Consider the following 24,339-nt stretch of genomic DNA (forward strand, 5'->3'; position numbering starts at 1 on the left):
GAATTTAATTTTTATAATAATATAAAAATGACAGAAACATCCGTTGAATTTTACAAATTCAAACATCCGTATTTGTTGAATATAATTTAATGGCAAAAATAGTCTATAATCAAATAAAAATAGTGTAATTTAATAATGTAACTAATGACCAATTATTCTTGATTATTATAAAGTAATATAAATTCAAGCAAATAAATAAATCAATATTTAAAAACAAAAAAAAAAAAAGGAAAAGAAATCTGTAAGAAGTATTACAGACATTTGTAGTGTTTGATACAAATTTAACAATATTCAATGATTAGAATTAGGAAAAGTTCTCATAGATCATTGCTTTTAGAAAATAATGGCATGACAATACTTTTACAATGAAATATCAGCTTCTACCTGAATCCTTTTATCAAAACTAATTTAGTTTAGAATCATTAATATGGAAGCTAATCACCATGATATAATTTTAGAGTTTAAAATATCATGCTATTTCAAAGTCATATATATATAAAATGGAATGACAATGAAAATATATTTAATTCTTGTAAAAATTAAATTTCTTCTAGATGAAAAAATACAAATTGTTTCATTCAAATGAGGAGGAATATTTAAACTCATATCACGTTAATGTTAAATTTCAATACGGCATCAAATTGCATAGTTGTTAACTTGAAAAATGGGTAAAAATATTTGTGACTTTCTTCAGAAATAATCATTGTCTCGTTAATAAATTAAACTAATTAACTTAACAGTACAACAAATTTGTTGTTCAATACTCACATTAATAAATACACTGTCTTTGCAAGTTAATAAAGGTGTCAAAATATTTATTACTATTCCACTTTAAACTGTAAAAGAAATCTTAAGTTTAGAAAAATAATCACTTGTAAACAAATTAAATTTACATATTTATATAAAATCCTGACCATCAGAAGTCAAAATTTTCAAAACTTTGTTCTGGATTTATTGAAATTTTAGTATGTGAAACCTTATTAATATTTTAAAATTATTCACATAACCTATATTAAAATTATAAATCTGAATAATTTAATTTTATTGAAAGTATTTTATCTTTAATGTAAAATATATAAAAAAAAACATTACTGAATATCTCAGATTTTTAATATTGTATTATTTATTCAATATGTTGTTATCAAAGAAAATATTTCCAATCAGTCTGTAATAAAAGTTTAAAATACTTATCTCTCTGTATTTATTTATTACAGTAAATTGTATGTACTTATGTATGTTAAGCAATTTAATATATCAAATTGTTTTGAATTCCAATCATTTGTCAATACATAAAAAATAGAATATTAATTTATCACCTTTATATCTGATTCTAAGAACATTATCTGAGATTAAAAATCTGAAAGAGAAGAAAAAGGTTATTTTATAAAATGATAATTTTGAAATTAAAAAAAGTAAATCATGCATTCTTCAATCTGAATCTTTTACTTTGAAAAATCATATTAATTAGTATGGAATAACTTTAAAAATATACATTGTTATGAAGCGTAATAGTAAAGTTTTCAAAACTAGATCATTGCTTTGAATTTATTTTACAATCAAAACTATCTCAATAAAGGAAATTCATTTTTTTAAATAAATAAATAAAAAAACAATGTAGTGATTCATTTTCTAAACTTAAGTAATGTTAATTTTATGCCGTTTCAATTTCATAGCTTAAAAACGAGAATAAATTGAAAAAAATAATGTTATGGAAACATTTATTTACTGTAGCACCAAAATGAATGAAAATTCTTAAGTTTATGGTATGATTTTGCCAAAAATATAAAACTTTATAAAATAAAACTTTTCTATGTAAAAATTTGAAATCCAATATTACATGTATTGCTTATCTTTAATTTGTAAAATAATATTGGAGTTATTCAAATCTGATTATATGAAAGACATAAAAATTACTCAAATTTATCAAAATAATCTAGATATTTAAAATATTTTTTTATAACAATCTAAAAATATTTATATCATACTACCTAATTATCTAAAATATGATAATTTGTATCACCATTAATTTGTTCTCCATATGTCGGCTATTTAATACTCGAACTCTGTAAGGTAGTTCTATTTATGGAATCGACATACCCTTCAAAATTTTGTTCTGGTATGCCTTGAATGCTAGAAGACAGAGAAAATTGTTCTTCTTCTTCACCAACAAGCACATAGAAATCTTCATCTGTCTGACAAGAAGCTTCTGAGAAACTAACTGGATTTTCTTCTAATTCTGAAAGAAGTTGATTACCGGGTACTTCTGGAAGACTTGTGATGTAAGCCGGATACACGAGAGGTGCCGAATCAGATGGCAAAGAAATCTCTTCGGAGTCTTTTAAGTCACCACACGCATCGTCTTTACCTGGACAATCCATGCAACAGCTATGTCCACCCTCTTTACACTCAGTTTTACATTTGCATATTTCAGCTTCCCTAACTGATGTTGATATAATATCGACACTGTTCATTGTATTATTATTTTCAACTAACAATGCATTCTGCATATTTAACAAGTTGTTATCCTGTATAAAATCCATTTCTTTGTTTGCAATACTCGACAACTCTGGTCCCATTTGAGATGAATTGAAAAACTTTGAATCCGTTGCGCTTCTAACCTGTAGCTGACTTAAAGCATCAGGAAGCAAAATGCTTGCTCTATCAACTTTGTTCATAGAAACTTCATTTTCATTGATTTGATTATTTATAAAATTTACATTTGTTAATGGAATAACAGCATATGCTGAAATAAAGTGATTTATAAGTAAAAGGTGCTATAAATTAAATAAATTAAACAACAGAAAAATAATTTTATTACCTGTTGTTGATATTGTAGGAATTTCTGGATTCATAAATTGCTTATTTGTATTAGTGTTGGCTTCACTGCACATTGAACCTAAAAGATCTTGAACATTTATTGAATCAACAGAAGTAGACTGGATTAATGGTTGAGTTACAGAATTATCTTCCTAAAATTAAAATGAATATGTGTAAATTATAATTAAAAAATTATAAAAATAATAAATTTAAATCGTCTAAATTACATGAAATTAATGCTACACAAAGAGAAAACTTACATTCAGTAATTATAATTTCGTTACTGAAATGCTCGTATTAAAATCCGACAACAAATGACCAAATATAAATTAAAATTATAAGTAAGCGAAAGCTATGCCTTGTTATAAAGTTTACATTACAGATTTAATCTCTATAAAAAGCTAAACAATCAAATAAACTCTGCAAATATTTCATTACAGAATATTGAAAAGATTTATCATATATTCATTACATCTTAATTATAAAAAAAACTAGTTTCTTCACTAGTAAAATAATTCAATAGTATTTTAATTAATTGAAAAACATTTCTTGACTTACAGAAAATCATGTTTTTTTTTTTTTAAAGAAAGTTATAAAAAATAAACTTGGATTAAACTTTTCAAGATTAAAATTAATAAATGAAACTTTACCTCATCCTCTCTATCATGACGATTCATGTGTGTCTTCAAACTATAATGAGTTGTGAATGTCTTCAAACAACCATCTTGAGTACACGAATAAGGTTTCTCACCTATATTTTATAATCAATTAGATATAACTTATTAATATTAATTATAAATATTTTATAGAATCATTAAAAAATAAACATTTATTTATTTAGAATAATTTTAGCAATATGCATTAGAAAAACATGTATTAAATTTTTATATTCACTACTCTTTATTTATTCTGAGCCATTATATGTAAAACAGCTTAAATAATACTTCTTCAGATGTTACTATATTAAAATATAGTCTTTTATTCTTCTGTTATAAAAAATCACATTAATTTAATTATGAAAAATTAAATTTACAAAGTGTTTATAACAGTGGGAAACTAAACATGATTATAGTAATAAAAATTATTAAAAATTCATAGCTTTTCAACCTGATATATACGATGCAATAATAATTGTAAATGAACTGAATTCCAAACACACACTCGCATTAAAGATCTTTGCAAATTACAATCAATTATCTTATCAAAGCATATTAAAATTCAGAAAGATGTGACTTTATAAACATAGTAGTAGACACACATACAAACATCCATGCATACAAGCATAATTTTAAAACAATATAAAAACTGAAAAATTAGTGAAAGCAATTTTTCCAAATTGATGTAAATAAGATAAAGATAAGATGGCATCGATATTTCTAAAAATAGCTTTCGATCTTATGTTAAAGCTGTGACGATCTGTTTCCCATGATGCCTTGTGACATTGATATTTTTTAAAATAACAATCGGCCTTACGTAAAACTTTAACGTTCGATGCTGTTCGGCACATAATTTGCTTCCTTTTTTAATCTTCAAAAATCGTTCCAGTTAATTTTTACCTGAAGAAGAACCCAGGAGGGGTTTTGAAAACTTTTGTAGTGACTGATATTGTGTGTTACGCACCAGTTAAAAGGTTTTGTGAGTAACATTTTATTAAATAAGATAAAATTAAATAAAATTGCATTTACTGTATTTCTGCGCACATTTTTCGCAGTCTTTTGCCATTTTTTACTAACTGAAATTCAAGGTACAAAAAATACCCAAATTATTTTCAAAGATAGACTACATCAGTATTTATTCATACAAGAAATCTTGATTAATTAACAGAAGTCATGATTTTATAATATACTTTTAGTATGTTAAAATCTTTGCATACATATTTCAAATATCTTGAACTCTGACATCAAACAGTATGCAGCCATTTTTGATAGGTATGTAAATATTTTTTTAAAATATTTTAATTATGTACGTAACGATCTCTATATACAACATCATTTAAATGTTAAAAATTAGAACACAACTATGTTCAAAAACGGTTAAAAGATAGAACTGTTTTTTATATTCAAATCAATTTTTTCCTGACGAGGGCCTCTGAAAGATGGCCAAAAACGTTTGAACATTAAAGTTTTTGTTGTTCATTTGCTGGAAGTAGCATTTAGGTGTAAATTGGTGTGTTTTAATATTTTTCCCATCCATAAATCGGCTGAGCCATCCTTGACTAGCCTTAAACTTGAGGGAAGAAATATTTTGTGTCTGAGCAATATTTCAAGCCTATGATTGCAACATATCATGTTACAGCACAGCTGTTGTTGCGTGTTTTTTCAACATAACAGTTCTTCCTCAAGTTGGGAATACTTTCCTGTCTTGGGACCATGTCTTCACATTGGACTTTGGGTTGCTTAGAACTTCTTTTTGTTTATGCCAGTAGCAAACTAGTGCCTCACTGACATCGAATTTCCATCTGGCCTCTTGATTTCTGTTCTGTTCAACAAAGCAGATTACTTTAATTTTATACTATTTGGTAAAACTGTTATTTTTTCTTGCCATCTCACAAAGTTGCAGTTAATTCTACTTGGTACGACACTAAGGAACCTACTAAAGTGCTGTTAAACATCACAATTAACAACTGCCCTTTTCCCCACCCTCATAACCTCCAGCAAGTACAAAGATACTGTATTCTTAAGCTTATACAAGGAAATGAGGGTAAACAAAGTGCCTATATATCATGAAAATTCTTGTTGGTCGACTCATGTCCTATCTCCTACACTAAATGGATCATTATAAAAAGTCTCGCATTTTCCATGCAAAAAATACTCAAATATTTTATTTTCCCTAAAAACATTTCTTGGAAATACAGGTGCAAAAAATATGCGGAAATATGGTACATTTACATGTAATGTTTAAAAATATTTCTCTCACAGTTAAGCTAAAGTTTGCATATAAATCATTGTTAAATATAAATAAACAAACATAAACATTACTATTGATTTAATTCAACTTTTTAATTCCTTTGAATTATAAAATCAATAAAAGGTATACAAAATTGAGAATACAAACACATTGCATGTAAATTTAAAAATGTACTGGTACATTTATAATGTAAGCCAGACAAACTACCAAATTTTTTCTGCTATAACATGTAATTTTAATAATTGGATATAAAGTAATTTGACAGCAGATAGGTGGCTGGGCTGCAATCTCATGATTAATTTATTAATTATTAAATGTATTTCATTTATTTATTTAAATTAATTTAAATTAATTCTTTACTTTTGGTACATTCTAAATTTAAAATTAAATGAATATGAAAAACCATATATTATTACATATTATTGTAATACATATTTTTCATATTTAATGTAATTATTACAATCAACATATGTATGTGTGTGTGTTTACATATTAATGTTGCTGCTTATATTTTATAAATATAAGCAAAATTTTTATAGATTATAATGCCTATTTAAAATGGTATATTACCTGTATGTGTTCTTATATGTGTTTTTAAATGATGGCTTGCAGCAAAAGCTTTACCACAACCATTTTCTTCACATCTACAATAAAAATTATAAACTGTAAAATAATTAAAAATCTCATATTATATATAGATAATAACTTGAAAAGAAAATTAACTTTTGTCATCTTTTATTTTCTTTCTCAATTGTATTAATGATATTAATGACAGATAAAAAACACAATATAATATTAAAAACAACTATAAAAGCACTAAACTTTTTTATTTAAAAAGATGATTTTTTAGTTACTACAGAATTAAAAACTTATCTATTGATTAATCAACTTGCTTGTATACATTTTTGTTATGTAAATACCTTCAGCCAATTTTAAAATTATTAAATTCAGTTGTAAAATGCCCCAGAGCAAATATAATCTTACAAACTTGTAAGTACTTGCAAGTTTAAATTCATCTATAGGCAAGTTGAATACTAAAATTTTAGCAGTCATCATCATAGCAACCAATAAAATAATTTATTATGATGATGACTGCTATAGTTTTAATGTTTCAATCAACTTGCCTGAAGATGAGTGTAAGCTTAAAAGTGCTTGTTTGTGAGATGAGTTTCAGTCCATTAAAGCATTTCACAGTTTTTTTTAATTGTATGAAATTTTGTGGTTATTTTTATATAAAATAACAAAGAATAATTAAATATTAACTAATTTATCTGTTTTATTAAAATACATTCATGTAATGTGAAATGTAATAGTAAATAGTCATAAGTACAGTACCTGTAAGGTCTCTCTCCGGTATGAGTCCGAACATGTTTCCTCAGGTCACTGAGAGTAGTAAAGAACTTCAAACAGCCATCTTTATCACAATTAAAAGTATTTCCTGTATGAAGTCGCTGGTGGGCCTTTAGCCTAAGTGGTACACACACACATTTAAGTTTGTGAATTGTATCACTGTCTTGTATACTTTCAAGATGTTAGTATTTTCACCATCTGTGTTGTATGAGGAAGCCATTTCTTATTCTACAAATAACATGAAGGGGAATAACAACAAAAGTTGTTAATAATAAGTGACAGAACTTTTCATTAGGATTGCAGAGGAGGAGAAATAAGATTATCCTGATTAAATGAATAGAAATGTACATGAAACTTTTTATCTTGTATTTAAATTCTCAACTTCATGAGTAAACTTTATAAGTAATATTTTAATCTAATAATATTTATATTTTGTATTCAAGTCATTAAATTATCTCAAAACATTAACTGTCTCATAAAGCTATACATGAAAAATCAATTATAAAGTTTTAATCAGTGTTCTTTTTTTTTCAATATGTATGAATTGAATGAAATATTGACAACATGAATTTATTCTGTGTTTATTCATTACCAGTAATATACAAATCCATGTAACTGAGTCAATTTTTGAATCTATGTTGAAATGCTTGAGGTTTTAAAATATAAAATAAACAATTATTATTTAATCAGTATGATTTATAAAACTATAGAAAAATTTTTTATTCATTAAACTTTTAATTAAACCAAATAAAAGACTTTTTACTAAATATTAATAGTAAGTGCATTCATGATCAAACTTTAAAAAAATTAATCAAAAACTCAATTTTTACTTGTTATTAAACTACACAAAATTAATAATACTTACAGTCTGGCATAATGCTGATATATAACATGAGAGAATAATACAAAATATTTGCCACAGAAGAATTAAATGAAAATATTAATTACAGAAATTCGTTTCTTGTTATTTGCAAAAAAGATTTTGATTCTATCTTCCATATGTTGTTTTAAACATATCACAGAATCTGGCTTTGTGGATTGCGTATTCAAATATCATGACAAATATTCATACAATTGATAAATATTCTAATCTTTACTTTTTCAAATTGATTTTCCTAGAATTTTTAAAATGATTTTGAACATCCAAAGACAATTTCTTTAAGATTGGAAGAATTCACTTACTCATAAAATATAGTGATTCATTTGTTAATTTTGATACATGTGAGATAAAACTAAAACATTGAGATTATATTCTTAAAGAATGTAAGTACTTTCTCCCCAGTTATATTATAATTATGTAGAATTTGCATTTTATTTTCATAGATAATTTTGTAATTTATTTAACATATTTCTCGTGTGTCTTATTTAGTTCATTTTACAATACTTTAGTTAGCAAACAAAAGTAAGATAAATTGGCAAATTTTTCTAGTCCTTACCATCAACAGTTTTTTTTAGTTTCTTATAAATTTTTAAAAATTTATTAAAGACAAAAATACAAATATTTATTAAAAATTATATTTAATAAAATACATTTCTTCAAAATATATTTTATTAATTTTTTAAAAAATAAGTTATTTTTTTAATATTTAATTGAAATGTAAAACTTTACTGTAAATTATTGCTGAAGATGTTGTTTTAATTAAACTTTACTGCATAAAGTTGAGAAATGACAGTGATAAATGAGTTATAAATGATATCATTTCAAATATTTCAAGTTAAAATGTTAATTTATAATGAACATACAGAATACAGACAAGAAGACAAAAACAAATACAACCACTTAAATAAAATAACAGCAAAAAAGGAAAACTATAAATGAATTTTCTTTAGTGTAGTTAGACTTTAAAATCAAATTTTAAGTTAGATTATTCAAAAATTTAATTATTATTATCATTATTATTATAAACAAGATCAAATAAAACTTTTAATACTAAATAATACAAACAAAAAAACTTTGATTCAAGTAAAAATACAATTAAATTTGGAAACAAATGCAAATTTTAAAAAATTTGCTGATTTAAAATAATAATTTTACAAAATGAAAAACTTCAGAATTTATTAAAATAAATTAATTCAACATTAAAAAACATAACAGGTGAAAGCATTAACAGAAAGGCAATAATTATATTTAATATGTTTCATTTATTTGAATATATTAAGTTAAATAATCATTTTAATATCAACAAATAAGTTCAACTAATTTTTAATTACTCTTCCAATTATTTTAATTATATTATAATTATATAATTAAAAAGCACTTATATGTTTAATATAAAGATATTAGCAAATATTGTATGTGTAATTTGCAAACTTACTAGTTAAATAAGCAAAAATATACTAAACAAAATGTACAACAATGTCATTGTTAAATACAGTAGAGCGTCATTTATCCGAATCAATTGGGAACTGGGGTTGTTCGGATAACTGATTATGTACGAAAAAATATATTAACCTATCCCATGTTGAAATTTTTCTCCGTTGCATGTCGCTTTGCATTGAATTTTCATCAATGTTAAGCCTAACGTAAATTTTTTAATAATAATAATTGTGGCTATTGTCTCATTAAAAATTATTTCTTTATTTTGTAGAAACAAAATAAATATATTAAAAAATATATTTATTTTGTTTGCTACAATTATACTTTAGAACAGCGGTCCCCAACCTTTTTATCGCCGCGGACCGGTCAACGTTTGATAATTTTACCGCGGCCCGCTGAAGGGGGATTTTGCGCATGTGCAGTATTGGTGCAGTTTTAGGTGACGTCTCTCAGCTCCCGGTTAACCTCTCTTCCATTGAAAGTCGCACAAACCCGACAGAAATACACCACAGTAAATAAAATGGAAATAATTTAATGTTCCTTGGGTGGCCCAGTACCATTTGATCCACGGACCGGTACTGGTCCACAAGCTTTCCAGTCGGACTGTGTCGTGCCGAACAGCTTTCGACTGAACGCTTTCCAGTTTTGAAGCAACTGAAAGCTTTCCAGTCATTTATCTGAAAGCTTTCGGTTAACCGAAAGCTTTCAGATAAATGACGATCTACTGTAGTTTTATTGTAAAATTGTATATTAAAAATAATTGTGTCATAAAAACTTCTGTAAAAAAAATTATGAAACTTTAAAAAATTGAAAATTAATTATATTTTAAAAATCAATGAAAAATTAAAAACTTTTAATGAATTTTCTTTTGTGCTGATATATTGATGATACAACACTTTTTTCAATGTATCATATAAGTCAGCTTAAAGACTAAAACAAAAGTTGTATATACTAAGAAAGCAGCATAGTCTTTTGGAATGAATAAACAATCCCAACGCATATATTAATAATAATCTGTTTTAACTGTACCACATTTAACTATGTTCTAAAATAGTCAAAGCTAGTATGCTTTTATCATAACTAAAGTTTTCGCTTTGTATTTACCTTGTTATTAAAATATTACAGTTCTAAAAACTAGAAATTTAAAATTTTGTAGTTTATTATTAAAAGCATTTTTATTATTTATCGGTTTTTCACAATGTTAAAAATTCTGAAATAATAAATACTCTATCTTTTAAATGTAATTAACAGCTTATTAATATTTAATAATTAATATTTATTGAAAATTGGTTACAATGAGCATTTTAAACTCAAATGTACAGTGAGTAAATTATAGCATGTACTGTAAATTTATATATTAAGAATCAGTAATTTTATTAGTATTTCTTCATATTATCAAAAATAACTAATGGATTTACTATTTATTCTGTTTTAAATAATAAAATACATTTCAATTTTTTTTCATTGTAACTTAATAAAATATTAAGTTTGATTTAAAAGAAATGTGTAACTTTCATAACTTTACTGTATGAAGTTGTTATTATTATTATTGAAATACAATTTACGTCTTTTGGAATCTAAACATTAAAAAAATTACAATAAAGGTTTTTCTTTCAATAAATAATTAAAAATGATCAAGTCTTACCTGTACAATGTACTAAAAGCTTTCTCACAACCAGATACATCACATTCAAATGGTTTTTCTTTGGTATGAACTCTAATATGTATTTTTAAACTATATGATGTTAAAAATGCTTTTCCACATCCTTCTTGGGTGCAAATAAAAGTATATTCGCCTGAAAACAGAAAACAAGTTTTTATAAATGTTTAGATAAATTTAAACAAATAAACTGTATAAAAATTTCAGAAAAACATTGTCTGTACAATAATTAATAAATATGCCATAAATATAATTAAAATTTAACATAGACAACTTAATAAATTTGAATAATAATAATAAAATGAATAGTGATTATTTTATCTAATAAAATGTAAATAAAACGACTGAAATTTAACTTATCAGAAAGTAAACAATTTGCCTTTTAATCTGAACTTGTAAAATGTAACTAAAATATTGATAGATTAATTTAAAAAATAATAATTTTTTATTTCTTTAAATAAAAATAATTAATTCATGAATCTAAATAATAAGATTTTAATGAAAAATTAAGTAATAATCTTAAAATAATTTCATCATTATTTGTTTCATTTATTCATTTCATCATTTTATCACTTTGATAAAAAAAATTTTAATTGATAAAAATATTATCATCGAAATTTTTTTGTGTTATAATGATGATAGAATTAGTTTAAATGAATGTATTTCAAGTATTTGCACATCTAATTTAATTAATTACTAAAAAGCTAACACTGAATGAATAATGAATGTAAAATATGACAAAATATTTAATTTAAATTCATTTTTTTCTGTTTAAAAATGGGATTTATAATTATTGTCTACATTTTTAAAATATCAAGAATGTTTACATATTTTAAATGATACTGAATTGATTCTTCAAGCAATTTTAATAGTTAATAAATGATAAAGTGATTTTTTTTTAATAATGTTTATATTAAAGTTTGAGCAAATATACATTAAGCAGTAATATAGCCATAATTTATTTAATTCGGGTATTTGAATCTCCCTTTTGAGATGGCTCAGATACATATAGCCCTACACTGATATAAGCAAGTGTATTAATTTTCTTTTTTATAATAGGCCTCTCTCTCTGTATGTCAATAAACAATTACAATGTACAATACAAATATAATTAATTCTTTATTTTTTTTATTTGTAAAATAAGTTTTGAATATCTAAAGGTGGGGTCTGAACTCCATAGTTTCTACTGGCTATGCTACTAATTATATATATCAGGAAAAAATATATAAACATATACTTTTTGTTCTGTATAATAAATTTACGTTATAATGGAAACTGTATTATATCAATATAGTTATTTTAAATAATTAGTATAAAATAATTTTAAATGAAGTATATTTAAGTAAAAATATTGTTTCTAATTTAAATATAAATGTAATTTAGAAATAGCTATCATCAAGAAGATACTCTAAAATGTGATTGAGAAATACTGCTTCATACTTTAGTTTCCCATTTGTTTAAATTATAATCAAATCTATCTTCTCTTAAATCAATAAATACAATTAGATTTTTATTACAAAATATATTAATTATATTGGGATACAATTCTAGAAACATATAACATTTCAAAATTATTTTTTTTTATTCAATTAAAGTAGTGATTCTCAACAATTATGCTGGGGAACACTAAAAATTGCTTATATAAGATAACACGCAATTTTAAAAATATAGCTCACTGCAGGGTATATGTATGTCAGAAAATAAAAATAAATCTAAAAATGTGTTATAATTGGTTATAATCACTCTTTTCATATATGAATGAATAACAGTTTGTTTTTGTGTGTTTGTGTGTAATATAAAATATATATCTTTTATATTAAAAAATGTTGATCGTATATTTTATTTATTTTACTAAACCAACCTACAGGAAATCCCAATTACATGTCTGAAAATATGCAATAAAAACACAAAAACTATAAAAATTAGAAAAAGTTAAGAAAACATTAAACATCACTTCTCCACATGGTGCCAGGGAGATCTAATAGAGAAAAATGTACGATATAAAAATTTAAAAATATAAAACACAAATTTTCACATTGATCTTAACATTCAGTGTTAAACAACTTAAATAAAGACTGCTGAAACTGCCACTTACAAGGGGAACCCAGCAGTTTGTAATCACTGACTTTGACAAAATTTTGTGGATGTGTAGTATTTACTTGTATGTAAACCCCACTGAAGCTGCAGGACCTACTATTCAGGCATTGTAGAGAAAATTGGGATAAAAGTTTTTCTACAATCATTAACACTAATAAGGAAGACCAATTAACAAAACAGCAGCATGGTATCATATGCAGAGGTTTTGTTTTTGTGTTCGTGTTCAATTGTCATCTGCAAAATCTTTTTGATCATTTAATATAATTTAAGTCATGTGTAATTCTTAACAAAGAGGTTTCAATTTACTATGTTTATAATAGATTTGAAAAACATATAAAAGGAAAACAGTGTGAAATTAAGCCATGTACTTTTAAAAAATTGATCAAGTTTTTGCTTGTTTCTTATTATTTTCCGTGGACTTGTCACATAATGGTATCGTATGTGACATCAATTGTCTTCTTATGCCAAAACTGCAGTTACATGAAAGAGTGAAGAATCATTCCAAAAGTTAGCTCACAATGACAGTGAATAGTGAAAAAAATGAGAAACTAAAATGCAATTTTTTGGGCTACAATTTGAAAAAATTGTAGACCTTTAAATTTCCACTGTCGTCTGTTCATATGTTTTTCCTTAATCTCGAAAACAGAGTTAGATAGATGAAATCCAAGAACAGATATGGAAACCTTATGAGCAGGAGGCCCCAATTAACTACATAAAAGCTTCCGATGCAAACCAGAAATCACATTATTTCAATTTCAAAACTCCTGAAAGCAGTTAATAGATGATTGGCACAATTCTATTGTTAAAGGAAAAGTATGATGTACAGGGGCAAAACACTACAGTACAAATTTGAGGTGGAGAGCATATATTTTAAATTAAATAAATTAAAAATATGATTATAAATTGCAGCCCAGCATTGAGACAATGTCACAATAAATAATTGCTCGTTTCCTTTACAAACTTGATATACAAAATCCAGCATATGTTTGGCTTTAAAATTAATTTGCCAAATGGAAATTTTGTCAGAAATAGCATCACATCATGTATTATTAGGTTTGCTTTTGGCATTTGCTGGCAATTTAGACTAATCTGAAGTGAATATTCACTTTTTCTCTTTTTTAATAATCACTTAAAATTTTTCCACTTCAAAGTGAATAACGAATAAGTGAGAAATAAATGCTGTAGAATACCAAAGAATGAAATATTAGGGTATAATCATAGAAATGAAAAATATATAACTGAAGTGTTTTATATTGGAGAAAGTACAGTGCAGAAAATATTTACCATATAACTGCAAAAAGTATACAACTGAGAAATGTATAAATGGATACAATTTTTCATGAATACTCAGGATATATTTTCTTCATTATTGAAGTTTAGACTATTTACAAAAACTTTTTACCTGTTTTTACCTTTGTTTTTTAAGAAGTACTGTCTTCAAAAAACCAAAACCATGTAACTTACTTCTGTGGTGATGTAAAAGGATTAAGATAGACCCAAAAATATTATAAATTTTTGTAAATAGTCTAAACTTCAATTATGAAGGATTCAATTATGTATAAATGGAGTTCAACTGTATAAGTCTAGGTGATATTATATTTTATTTTAAATTGTTTATTATTATTAAGTTTAATACATGTAAAAGATTTAAATTTACAAAAAGTATAATCATATACAAGTACAGTTTCATATATACAATTTAGAATAGAAAATTATGAAATACAACATCCTAAATCATCTTTATCAGATTAATTAAAATAAAATAAATGAATCAAAATTACTGTAACACATGATCTTACCTGTATGTGTTTTCTGATGAGTTTTTAAATTTCCAGCAGTACTGTAGGATCGTGAACAACCTTCATAATTGCACCGATATCGTTTTATTTCTTTTCTATTTGTTTCCTGATTTCTGCTTTCTATAGTTAACGTAGCATGAGATGGATTTCGTGGCATAGGATTGTTTCCCGGATTTATCTGCATACGTATTTGATCGGCAGATACGGTATGATGAATGTATCTAAATACGTGAATATATTTAATAATAAATGGTATTTTAATTATCAAATATTTTAGTGATATAAAATTTATTATTATTTCAGTAAAATTAAACAGAATCTTATGTAAAAAATAAAGAAAACAAACTCCATAAGTGAAAACCTTTCACAAAAATGGAAGAATGTTTTCAGGAACTTATTTTCCAGTTTCTTGTACTAGAAAAATTTTTAAAAATAAATAATTCACAGAAAGAACTTGATTCAAAAAACTTGTCTTTCTTTATATTTCACTAAATTCACATAAGAATTAACAAATAGTATTTTATACATAACATTATCAAACTCCAAGCTGAAAGCCAGACACATTTTATTTATAGAATAAAATATAATTGTTCTGTAAACAAAATGAATTGGACTTTGTAGTAATTAATTCTTCAATAGTTATATGAATTTACATTTAGTTAATTTTTTCCATTTATTAGTTCTATAAATTACATATTTATTCTGTGATAAGTTTGCTATATTTCATTATCACAAAAAGTGAACAATAGACATCCTTTAATGACAAAACTTCTAAATTTTTCTAGGTCAATTTTTTTTCTATTAAACTAAAATTAATGAGAGAGAAATCCCAATAGCTTTTGACTATAATTTGGTTCATTAAGCTTGATTTTGATAATTCTTCTGTAAATCTCCAAAAGGTCCATTGGCTCTATTATGTTAAATTAATCAATGCACCTTTAACAGTGAGTGATTGTTTTATTAAGTTATTTATTGCTATGGCAATGCAACACTTGGGTGACCTGCCTAGGGGAGATGCCTACCGGGAGGTCTTTTTAAGGGTAACTGACCCCTATTCAGGTGTTACAGACATGGAGAAAACCCACATTCTGGCTAGGTGTGAACCCACAACCGAACTCCCAGTGTTCGGGGAATGAAACCACTTGGCCACTGGTGGGCCAACAGTGAAGTTTAGGGAATGCTAATGCAACAAACAGATTAAATCCAATTAAATTTACCTCAAAAATGTTAATAAATTATATATTTTCTGATTCCTTGAAAATTTTTCAATGTTTTTTGTTTCTGAATTTATCTTTTGTAAATCCAAACTGATAGATTTTCAGGCTACATTTATGCTAATTTTTTTTTAAATTAATTATATTATAGAATTTAGCCAAAAGTAGCTAAAACTTATCTCCTGATTTAAAAATCAAAATTAATTTATATTAAATAGTTAAAATCTAAACGAGTTATACTTCAGTTACTGCTTTTACATAGATAGGTATCTCATATTTCCGTAAATATTTTGCTTAAATTTCTATTTGTTTTAATTTTCGAACAAAGAATTGGATAAAAATATATCAGATATTCATGTAAAAATAAAATCAATTTTATACATTTATTCTGACAAAGGAGATACAATGTAGAAATAAAATTTACTTTGATCTCAGGCAAAATATATTTAACAATTATTTTATAGGATTTCTAGTAGGAATTATTACTTTTTTAAAATAATTTAAATTATAAAACTCTTTTGTGACTATTCAATTTGATTGTTTTACTTTTTTAATTATATTTTAGTAATTGTTCTTCAAATTCCATTGTGAAGTCACATAGAGCATATCATAATATACTACTGTATGTTTATTAAAAACTAAAGACAATAACTATTGAAATATATATATAAAAATGAAGTAGGAGTAAGACTAAATATTATATAATGATGATTTACTGTTGTTAAAATTACTTTCTATTCTTGTACTATATTTTACCTTAAAACTGAAAACATTTAAATCTTATACAGTTTAAAATGCATTTTAATTTATATTACAAGTAAAATTTGCAAATATTTTTTCAATTTTATGCTCTAAATGTTTTGAAGATGGATTATACATATGCAAAAAGTTTCGTCAATTAAATTTTGTAGCTTTAACTCCTCAAAAAACAACAGGTGACTCAATGTTAACAATACATATACGGGGTGCATAGTAAATTCTGTACACACCCACATAACTGACAAATGTAAATAGCTAGAGTTATGAATGTGACATATAGTTATAGTAAAGTGATTATGCACTAAAAGATGAAAATGCTTGTAGTGCCCTTGGTGTAAAATTCTGTAGTTAGTGCTCCCATCTTGTAAAAAATGCACAATATGGAAAAAAGGACAATTACAAAGTTGTTTAACACAACCAATTTAGTACAAAAAGATACCCTATATACATGAATAGAAAGTGTGAAATGTTAATGCACATGTCAAGCACAGATAGTACAATGTGTACTTCTCACGTGCTTGTTTATAACATGAGAAATAAATATTTAACATAATTTCATATAATGCGCATATCTCATTTTCCTATGTCTTCATTATTATGTGCAAGGTCAATTTTGGACTGTTAGCCATCTACATGGTACAGATATCTGGCCACCTCTATCAATGTTGATTGCGAGTAAATTCATAAACTAACCCAACCCATGAAATCCTACTGGCATGTTTAAGGATAGTTTCATGTAGTTCACAGGAATAAAAAAAAATCTATTAAAATATTTGATATAAGTTATATTTATTTTCGTTTTATTCAAATCAAGCAGTCCTGTAGATAAAAAAGACCTTTGTTCAAAATTATATTTTAGCCTGCCATAAAATAGAATTTGCAAATTAAAATGAAATTAATTTTAAAAAATTATTCTTATTTAGTATACAAATACAATATATATGTATGTGTGTAAAAAAATTTATTTAAATGTGAATATTTAAATTAATAATGTTTGTGCGCATCACTTTCTTTAATTAATTTTCTTTTGATTCTGTCAACAATTAAAACAATTAAGCGTATGTAACGCTTTAAGATTAACAATACAGGAATAAAGGCCCATTCACAATGAAAATTAAGCATAAATGTAAAACCATGTATCTATATTATTCAATGAAACCATTCATAATGAGTTACGTAAGTGTAATCTTAAGCTTAATCATAAGACATTAACATAAAGCTTGGAATTTGCAAACTTTAAAAGTTTATGAACTTCAAGATTTTGTAGTTTTTACACATGATTTAAAACAAGAAACAATTGTAGCAGTTACAGAATTCACACTGATGAATTTTTCTCTGGTTCAACAGATAAATCCCTCATCACCTGTTGCTTGTACTTTTAAGTTTTCTGATGAAAAGCACTTAACATGCTTCAGCATTACTTATATCCATTAACTGCACAGCTATACTAACTTTATATCATCAGTTGTCATGCAAACATCAGTCTGTTTCATTGTCAATCACTAGATTAAAATGATATTAAATTATATTTGAATTTTATATTTTATAGTGCACTATTGGCCACTCTGATAATTTGGTCACCTGCGCACACACACACACACACTGCACACCTATCAGAACTGGCTCTATGTGTTGTATATTGTGTAATTACTCGCATGTCGGCATAAAAGGACTTCACTATGCACCCAGTATATAACAATGTATAAAAAAACTTGTAAACATATACCGCATTTTACGGACTATAAGACGCTACGGACTATAAGATGCACCTGGATTTTGGAAGCAATTTTTCGAAGAAAAAAGTGCATCTTATAGTCCATAAAATACGGTATATAAAGATATTTTCACTTATGTTACTAAAGTAGTTTCTTACTGAACAAAATTCTGTTTTGTATTTTAACATATTATAAGTTATTAAAAAAAGCAAAAGTAGTTTTGTCCAACTAATGTCCAAAAGTTTTCAAATTCAACATACAATAATATAGTTTAATATAAAAAGAAAACTAGAACCCCAGTCATTGTTTTACATATATAATATAATTTTAAAGATTTTATCATTAACACTTTAAAAAAAATGTGAATTTATACAGATTTCTTTGTTCTACTGGTATTTAAAAAATATAAATAAAAAAAGCTCAGCTTATTAAATTGTAATTAATCTTGACTCCTTTATATTTTACTTCTTATGTTGAAGAAATCTTTGCTTTGATATCTACCTTTTCATTGCAGACATCAATACAAAATTAATTTTTTATGGGAACTGTATACAGAACAAAGATAAGAAAATTAAAGAGTATAAGTTGCATATCGTCAGAAATAAAAATGGATCCTGAATAGAACACCAAAATTTTGTTAGTGAGAGAATTATTTTAACACCATCACACAAGATCTTCATACTTATTTGCAGCTTTATATTATTTTATGTTATTTTCTCTTGCATGTAATGATGTCATTCAGTAAAAACAAAACTTTTAAATAAAACAAATACAATGATTACAGTGTTGTTGCAGTATGGATAGTAAAAACACTTTTCTGCCAATTATGTTATCTGTAATTTCTAACAGGATAGTTTTTATCTTTTCATTATTGTTATTTCTTTTTTCAATTTAATCTCATGATTGTTCTACTTACCTTTTGCATTACTCTCCTGATCTATTTTACCTATTTAGTTATCATAATAAAGAATTGTCTTATCGCTAGATTTTATTTAAATCCAATTCCTTAGTCATAACACCAAGTTGTGCTCTTGTACTTCACTTTCTCCCCATTACATAACAGTTCATACATGTAATGACCACTTGCTTTTAAAACAAACATAATGCTTTCACCAGTAATGACTGTGTACAACGAAAAGAAGTGCCTCTAACTGACGTGAACATTTTTAAATGGAAGTTCCAGAAAACTGATCAAGCAATACCAAAGTAGACAGCCATCGGAGAAAAAATATCATGTTACATTGTTTTTATCTCCAGTCTGTAGTAGCAAACATTTCAGATCTACAAGCAGAAGATCTATCTTATTATTCATAACTATCCAGAGAGATATGAATAGCTTCAAAACTAAATTATTCTAAAATAAGTTAATGTAGCTCTTGAGCTGCAATATAGTCCACTAACTCCTTATCTAGCTTTTAGTATAAAATGTGATAAAATTAAAATAGTAATCAAGCATAAACACTTTAAAAAGTATTTCAAAACTTTCAGTATTTGACGTTATATTTGTTAAAATGTTAATAACCACTAGAATTTGTTCAATGTTTGTTAGAGTTGATAACAAAGCTGATGTAAGCTTCATTTACAAATTCTATGTCTTAAATTAAACAGACTTCATTTATGTTTATGTTCCAAGTTGTATCTCTCCTGCTTTTAATTTTAAAAAATTACTTATTACTAATAAAATTAAACAATTTATAATTCAATAAATGTTCATGGCCTGGAGTTATAAGGTTGCTTTGAGCTTTAAGTGTTGAAGTTTTAGGAGTTTTAGGTGTTGTAAAGAAATTAAGGGACAGACACTTGTACACGTCTCTGCTGCCTCTTGATTCCCATGTATATAATAATTTTTCTTACCCCATTTGTTGCTGCCATATCCATGTATCAGATAAAAATGGAAGTAAAAAATAAATATTCATACCTCAATCTTAATTTTTCTTTATTTATTGAATAAAATACATTATGCACTGTATAAAACGTAGATCCTGAAACATTATAATCAAATTAGGACCACAATTAAAGCACAAAACATGAATGGACACTTAAAGGGACATGGCAACTTCTTTACATGGAATAAAATACAGGAAATCCTCATTAATTCATAACTGTATATCCTTGGCCCAGCCAAGGATATAAAAATCTACATGTTAAGATGTTAAGGAATTCAGTTAGTTCAAAATACAGCTACTTTGAAATTCAAAGCAAAAATTCTGTCAAAGTGCCTCCATACTATAAGAAATCAATAAACCAAGAACAACTCTGATCTGATCAATATGGCTTTGGTTTTACAGTAACACATTTTTGGGTGTCATCTTATGCATGGACTATCCTGTTTTCTCTTATCTCATAAAATTCAACTGGGTTTCAGGATTGCAAGATTGGACTACAAGTAGCAGATTGAGATATTTGTAGAGCTCTACGTTATTACATTTGGGTGACTTACTACTTTTTGAACCAATTTAAATTTGGGCTACATTTTGAGAAATTCTGCTTTACTTTATGTAAAGTCTATCTGGCAACCTGTGAGGTTCTCACCGAACATGTGCTGCTTACCTGCAGTTTATTTATGTTTATATTTACTATATTATTATTATTATTATTATTTTGAGTTTAGTGGGTTATACTCAGTTGACACCAGTGGCTGTGTACTATGCCGAACCAGAGTCAAGGCATAGTAACCAAAACAAAACTAAAATTAAATAAGTGTGTCAGTGTCTAATCTATTGATGAAACTAAAAAGAATAACATCTAATATAATAAACCAGTGTTTTTCAACTGTTTTCTAATAGTGGCATCCCAACTTGGTAGCTTGTTGTATTAGATGTACAGTTCGTGATAAATATAAATTGTAAGATATATAAAAATACAGAAGATAAAAAAGTCTTCACAATCACCAGCAACACACAATCTTCATCTACAGAGATAACCTTTTTACAGAGGCTACACCTCTGCAATAATGCAAATTGAATAAAACATCCTCCAGTGACACTGCCATTACTAAAAAGCAAATACAGTGATACCTCGATTTTTGTTGATAATCTGTCCAAAAACAATCGATGAAATCTGAAACCGACGAAAAACCGAGGCAATTATTTTCATGTGAATCAATGAAAATCCAATTAATTCAATCTAAACACTCCAAAATACATACCAAAAACATATTTTATAAAGAATAAATATAGTGTTTAATACTAAAAACAATAAGAAATTAATATAAAAGCTTTTGGTCCCATGATGTAGCTAAAAGGAAAGGATAGCAATGGAATTGATTGGCTAGACGCATGGAGTAATGCTCACACAACAAGAAACAATGCCACACTGAGCAGGAAAACACGTGAGTTGCCCTTTCTTTTTTCAAAATTAGCAGCAAGGTGACATGAGCATGCCGACGAAATCCGAGACAAATTTTTTTGCAGAAAAATCAACGAAAACAGAGATATTACTGTAGTTTGTTTGAAGTTGGCAGACAGTATTTACATTTAATAAAATATAAAAATACAGAAGATACAAAAGTCTCTATAAAAAGATCATCTCCATAGACGAAGATTGTGTATCACTGGCGATCGTGAAGACAGATATTAATAAACTTAAACCGGAGTTACGTGTAAAATTAAAGAGTTATAGCCTGTTCCAGCAACAAGTTTTTATTTACCAAATATTTTCGGCTATCTTAGTAGCCATCGTCCAGATCAAACACGCATGAAGACTGATGTTAAAAGACTGTTTGATCTTCCATGCTTTTATATTTTACAAAATGTAAATACCGTCAGCCAAACTTCAAATAAATTGTAGACATTCATACTGTAATTGTCTGTAATAAATTGAGTTCAATAATGCTGTTTAATGTTATCAGCCGGTTATTGTTATCAAGAGTTGCAAATGCCAAAGTGATCATAATAAGCGGATTTCACTGTAACATTGTTTTTTCTTGTTTATTAAAGGAGTAATAATAATAATAATTTTGTAAACAGACATCGATCAAGCAACTTACCCCGCATTTTCTTGCTCGTGATCAACAAGCTGATGATCGATCTCCATAATTGACGAATTGATCTGATTCTTTTCATCACATGTAATCCTCCTATTCTGTTCGTTTAAGAAAATCTCTCTAGCAAAACTATCACTGTCGTCACTGTTATCGTCTAAATAGTCTTGAAACGTCACAGTTTCGTTTATATTAAACACATCCATCTTTAAAGAGTTAACAAAATACCAAACGACAATCTAAATCACAGTTATCACACCTTATGACTAAACATGATCTTACGAAGCTTCTGATTGGTTCAAATTTTTAAAAATATCAATTAAACTCAGTTTTGGTATATTTTTTAAGAATATATTTCTAATTTATTATAACTGCAAAACTAATTGATATTTACTATAGTGGAATATTAATATATATTACTTTTAAACGAATTTTGCAATTGTAAATGTTTACTTCTTATTACTGGGAACACCTAGCGTGAAACATGTTGGTATTATTAATTATAGATGAGAGAAAATAATTTATTTTTAATATTTCTTATATTTTCGATAAATAAATAATTCATAATAATATTTATTATTATTTATTATGAATTTAAAAAATATTACTTTAAATCATATTTATATTTGTTGTTTAAATTTTCCATTTTAGATTGGACTAGTTTTTTTATGCAGCGCTCGAGAAGCGCTTTACAGCTAATCCTCTGAAACCCGTTTCTAAATGACCAACGCTGCTCGTGACGTCATTTCGCTACACTTTCGCTGCATAAAAAAATGCGCCCCATTATAAGGGTCGATTTACACACAATAGTGACGTGCCGGCACAGTGACCGTTTGGTGCATAAACATCGATAAATATCACACATAGCCAATTAGAGTTTCATCTATGACACGTGATCTGTATTCTGTCAATCATACAAGTGTCGTACATGAAATTCTGATTGGCTATGTGTGATATTTATCGATGCTTACTGCACTGTGCCGGCACGTCACTGTTGTGTGTAAATCGACCATAACACATCTGAATCAACGTATGGATGGTCGAGCGGTCAAGGTGGCAGCCTACCGCTCTTGAGGACCGGAGTTCGAATCCGAACGGGTCGAAAAATCCTTAGGAATTTTTTGGGAGTGATCCGTCCCATTATGGATTTCCTATAAAAGGCCCTCTTAGTGCTCACAATGTGGAAAGAGTTTTAAAAAAAGCAACTGAATTTTAAAAAATTGCTTAATTTTTACTTTAAGTTTTGATTTAACTCCATTCATTATTTTTAAATTAAATAAATTTATATAGTCATATATAAAATATTAATTTAAATTCTTTGTATTATATTTTGGCATTAATAAATCATACATTTATGTCCGTATTCACAATCTGAAATCAAGAATTAACCAATAAGCATTCGAATACATAAAGTAAAATGAATGGTAATTGGATATTATTATTATCATGATAAAAAACTTATTAATAACGTTTATAATGTAAACTCTAATATAAAGGATTCCCGACTTTCAATTATTTTAACACTATGAAATTATTAGATATACTATAATTGGAAAATTTTGTAGAAACACATATCTATCAAAGATAAGGTAGGATGGCCGAATGGCCGTGTGGTTAATTAAGATGAATGCCTACTACTCTAGGGGACCCGAGATGATGTCCGGATAAATCGCAAACCTCAGTAATTTTTCAAAAGTTGTCCGTCCAGGATTTGTCGGACTT

The 24,339-nt window shown here is 26.3% G+C and overlaps 2 protein-coding genes across 3 annotated transcripts in view; one reads left to right on the forward strand and one right to left on the reverse strand.

Annotated features, from left to right (window-relative positions):
- Positions 1-24,339, forward strand: part of LOC136990394 (gamma-taxilin-like) — a 325,532-nt gene that overhangs the window by 124,883 nt on the left and 176,310 nt on the right. The gene's annotated exons all lie outside the window — the stretch shown is intronic.
- Positions 1,627-22,951, reverse strand: LOC136990343 (zinc finger protein 143-like). The gene is made up of 8 exons (XM_067288734.1): positions 22,624-22,951; positions 14,948-15,168; positions 11,037-11,187; positions 7,060-7,191; positions 6,295-6,368; positions 3,468-3,568; positions 2,819-2,969; positions 1,627-2,743 (listed from the first exon to the last, which is right to left on the reverse strand). Exons 1-8 carry the CDS (start codon positions 22,821-22,823, stop codon positions 2,046-2,048), a joined length of 1,728 nt encoding a protein of 575 aa, XP_067144835.1. The 5' UTR covers positions 22,824-22,951; the 3' UTR covers positions 1,627-2,045.

This window comes from Centruroides vittatus, unplaced genomic scaffold, assembly GCF_030686945.1.
Source record: "Centruroides vittatus isolate TY-2023 unplaced genomic scaffold, ASM3068694v2 scaffold_907, whole genome shotgun sequence".
NCBI lineage: Eukaryota > Metazoa > Arthropoda > Arachnida > Scorpiones > Buthidae > Centruroides > Centruroides vittatus.

Bases quoted from the DNA above. Each gene is read 5' to 3' on its own strand.
- LOC136990343 (XM_067288734.1), bottom strand. From the start codon at position 22,823: ATGGATGTGTTTAATATAAACGAAACTGTGACGTTTCAAGACTATTTA. The intron at 7,192-11,036 runs GTAAGACTTGAT...TGTACCACTTAG, and splicing joins GCTTTTAGTACATTGTACAG to GCTAAAGGCCCACCAGCGAC. The intron at 3,569-6,294 runs GTAATATACCAT...TATAAAATATAG, and splicing joins ACATATAAGAACACATACAG to GTGAGAAACCTTATTCGTGT.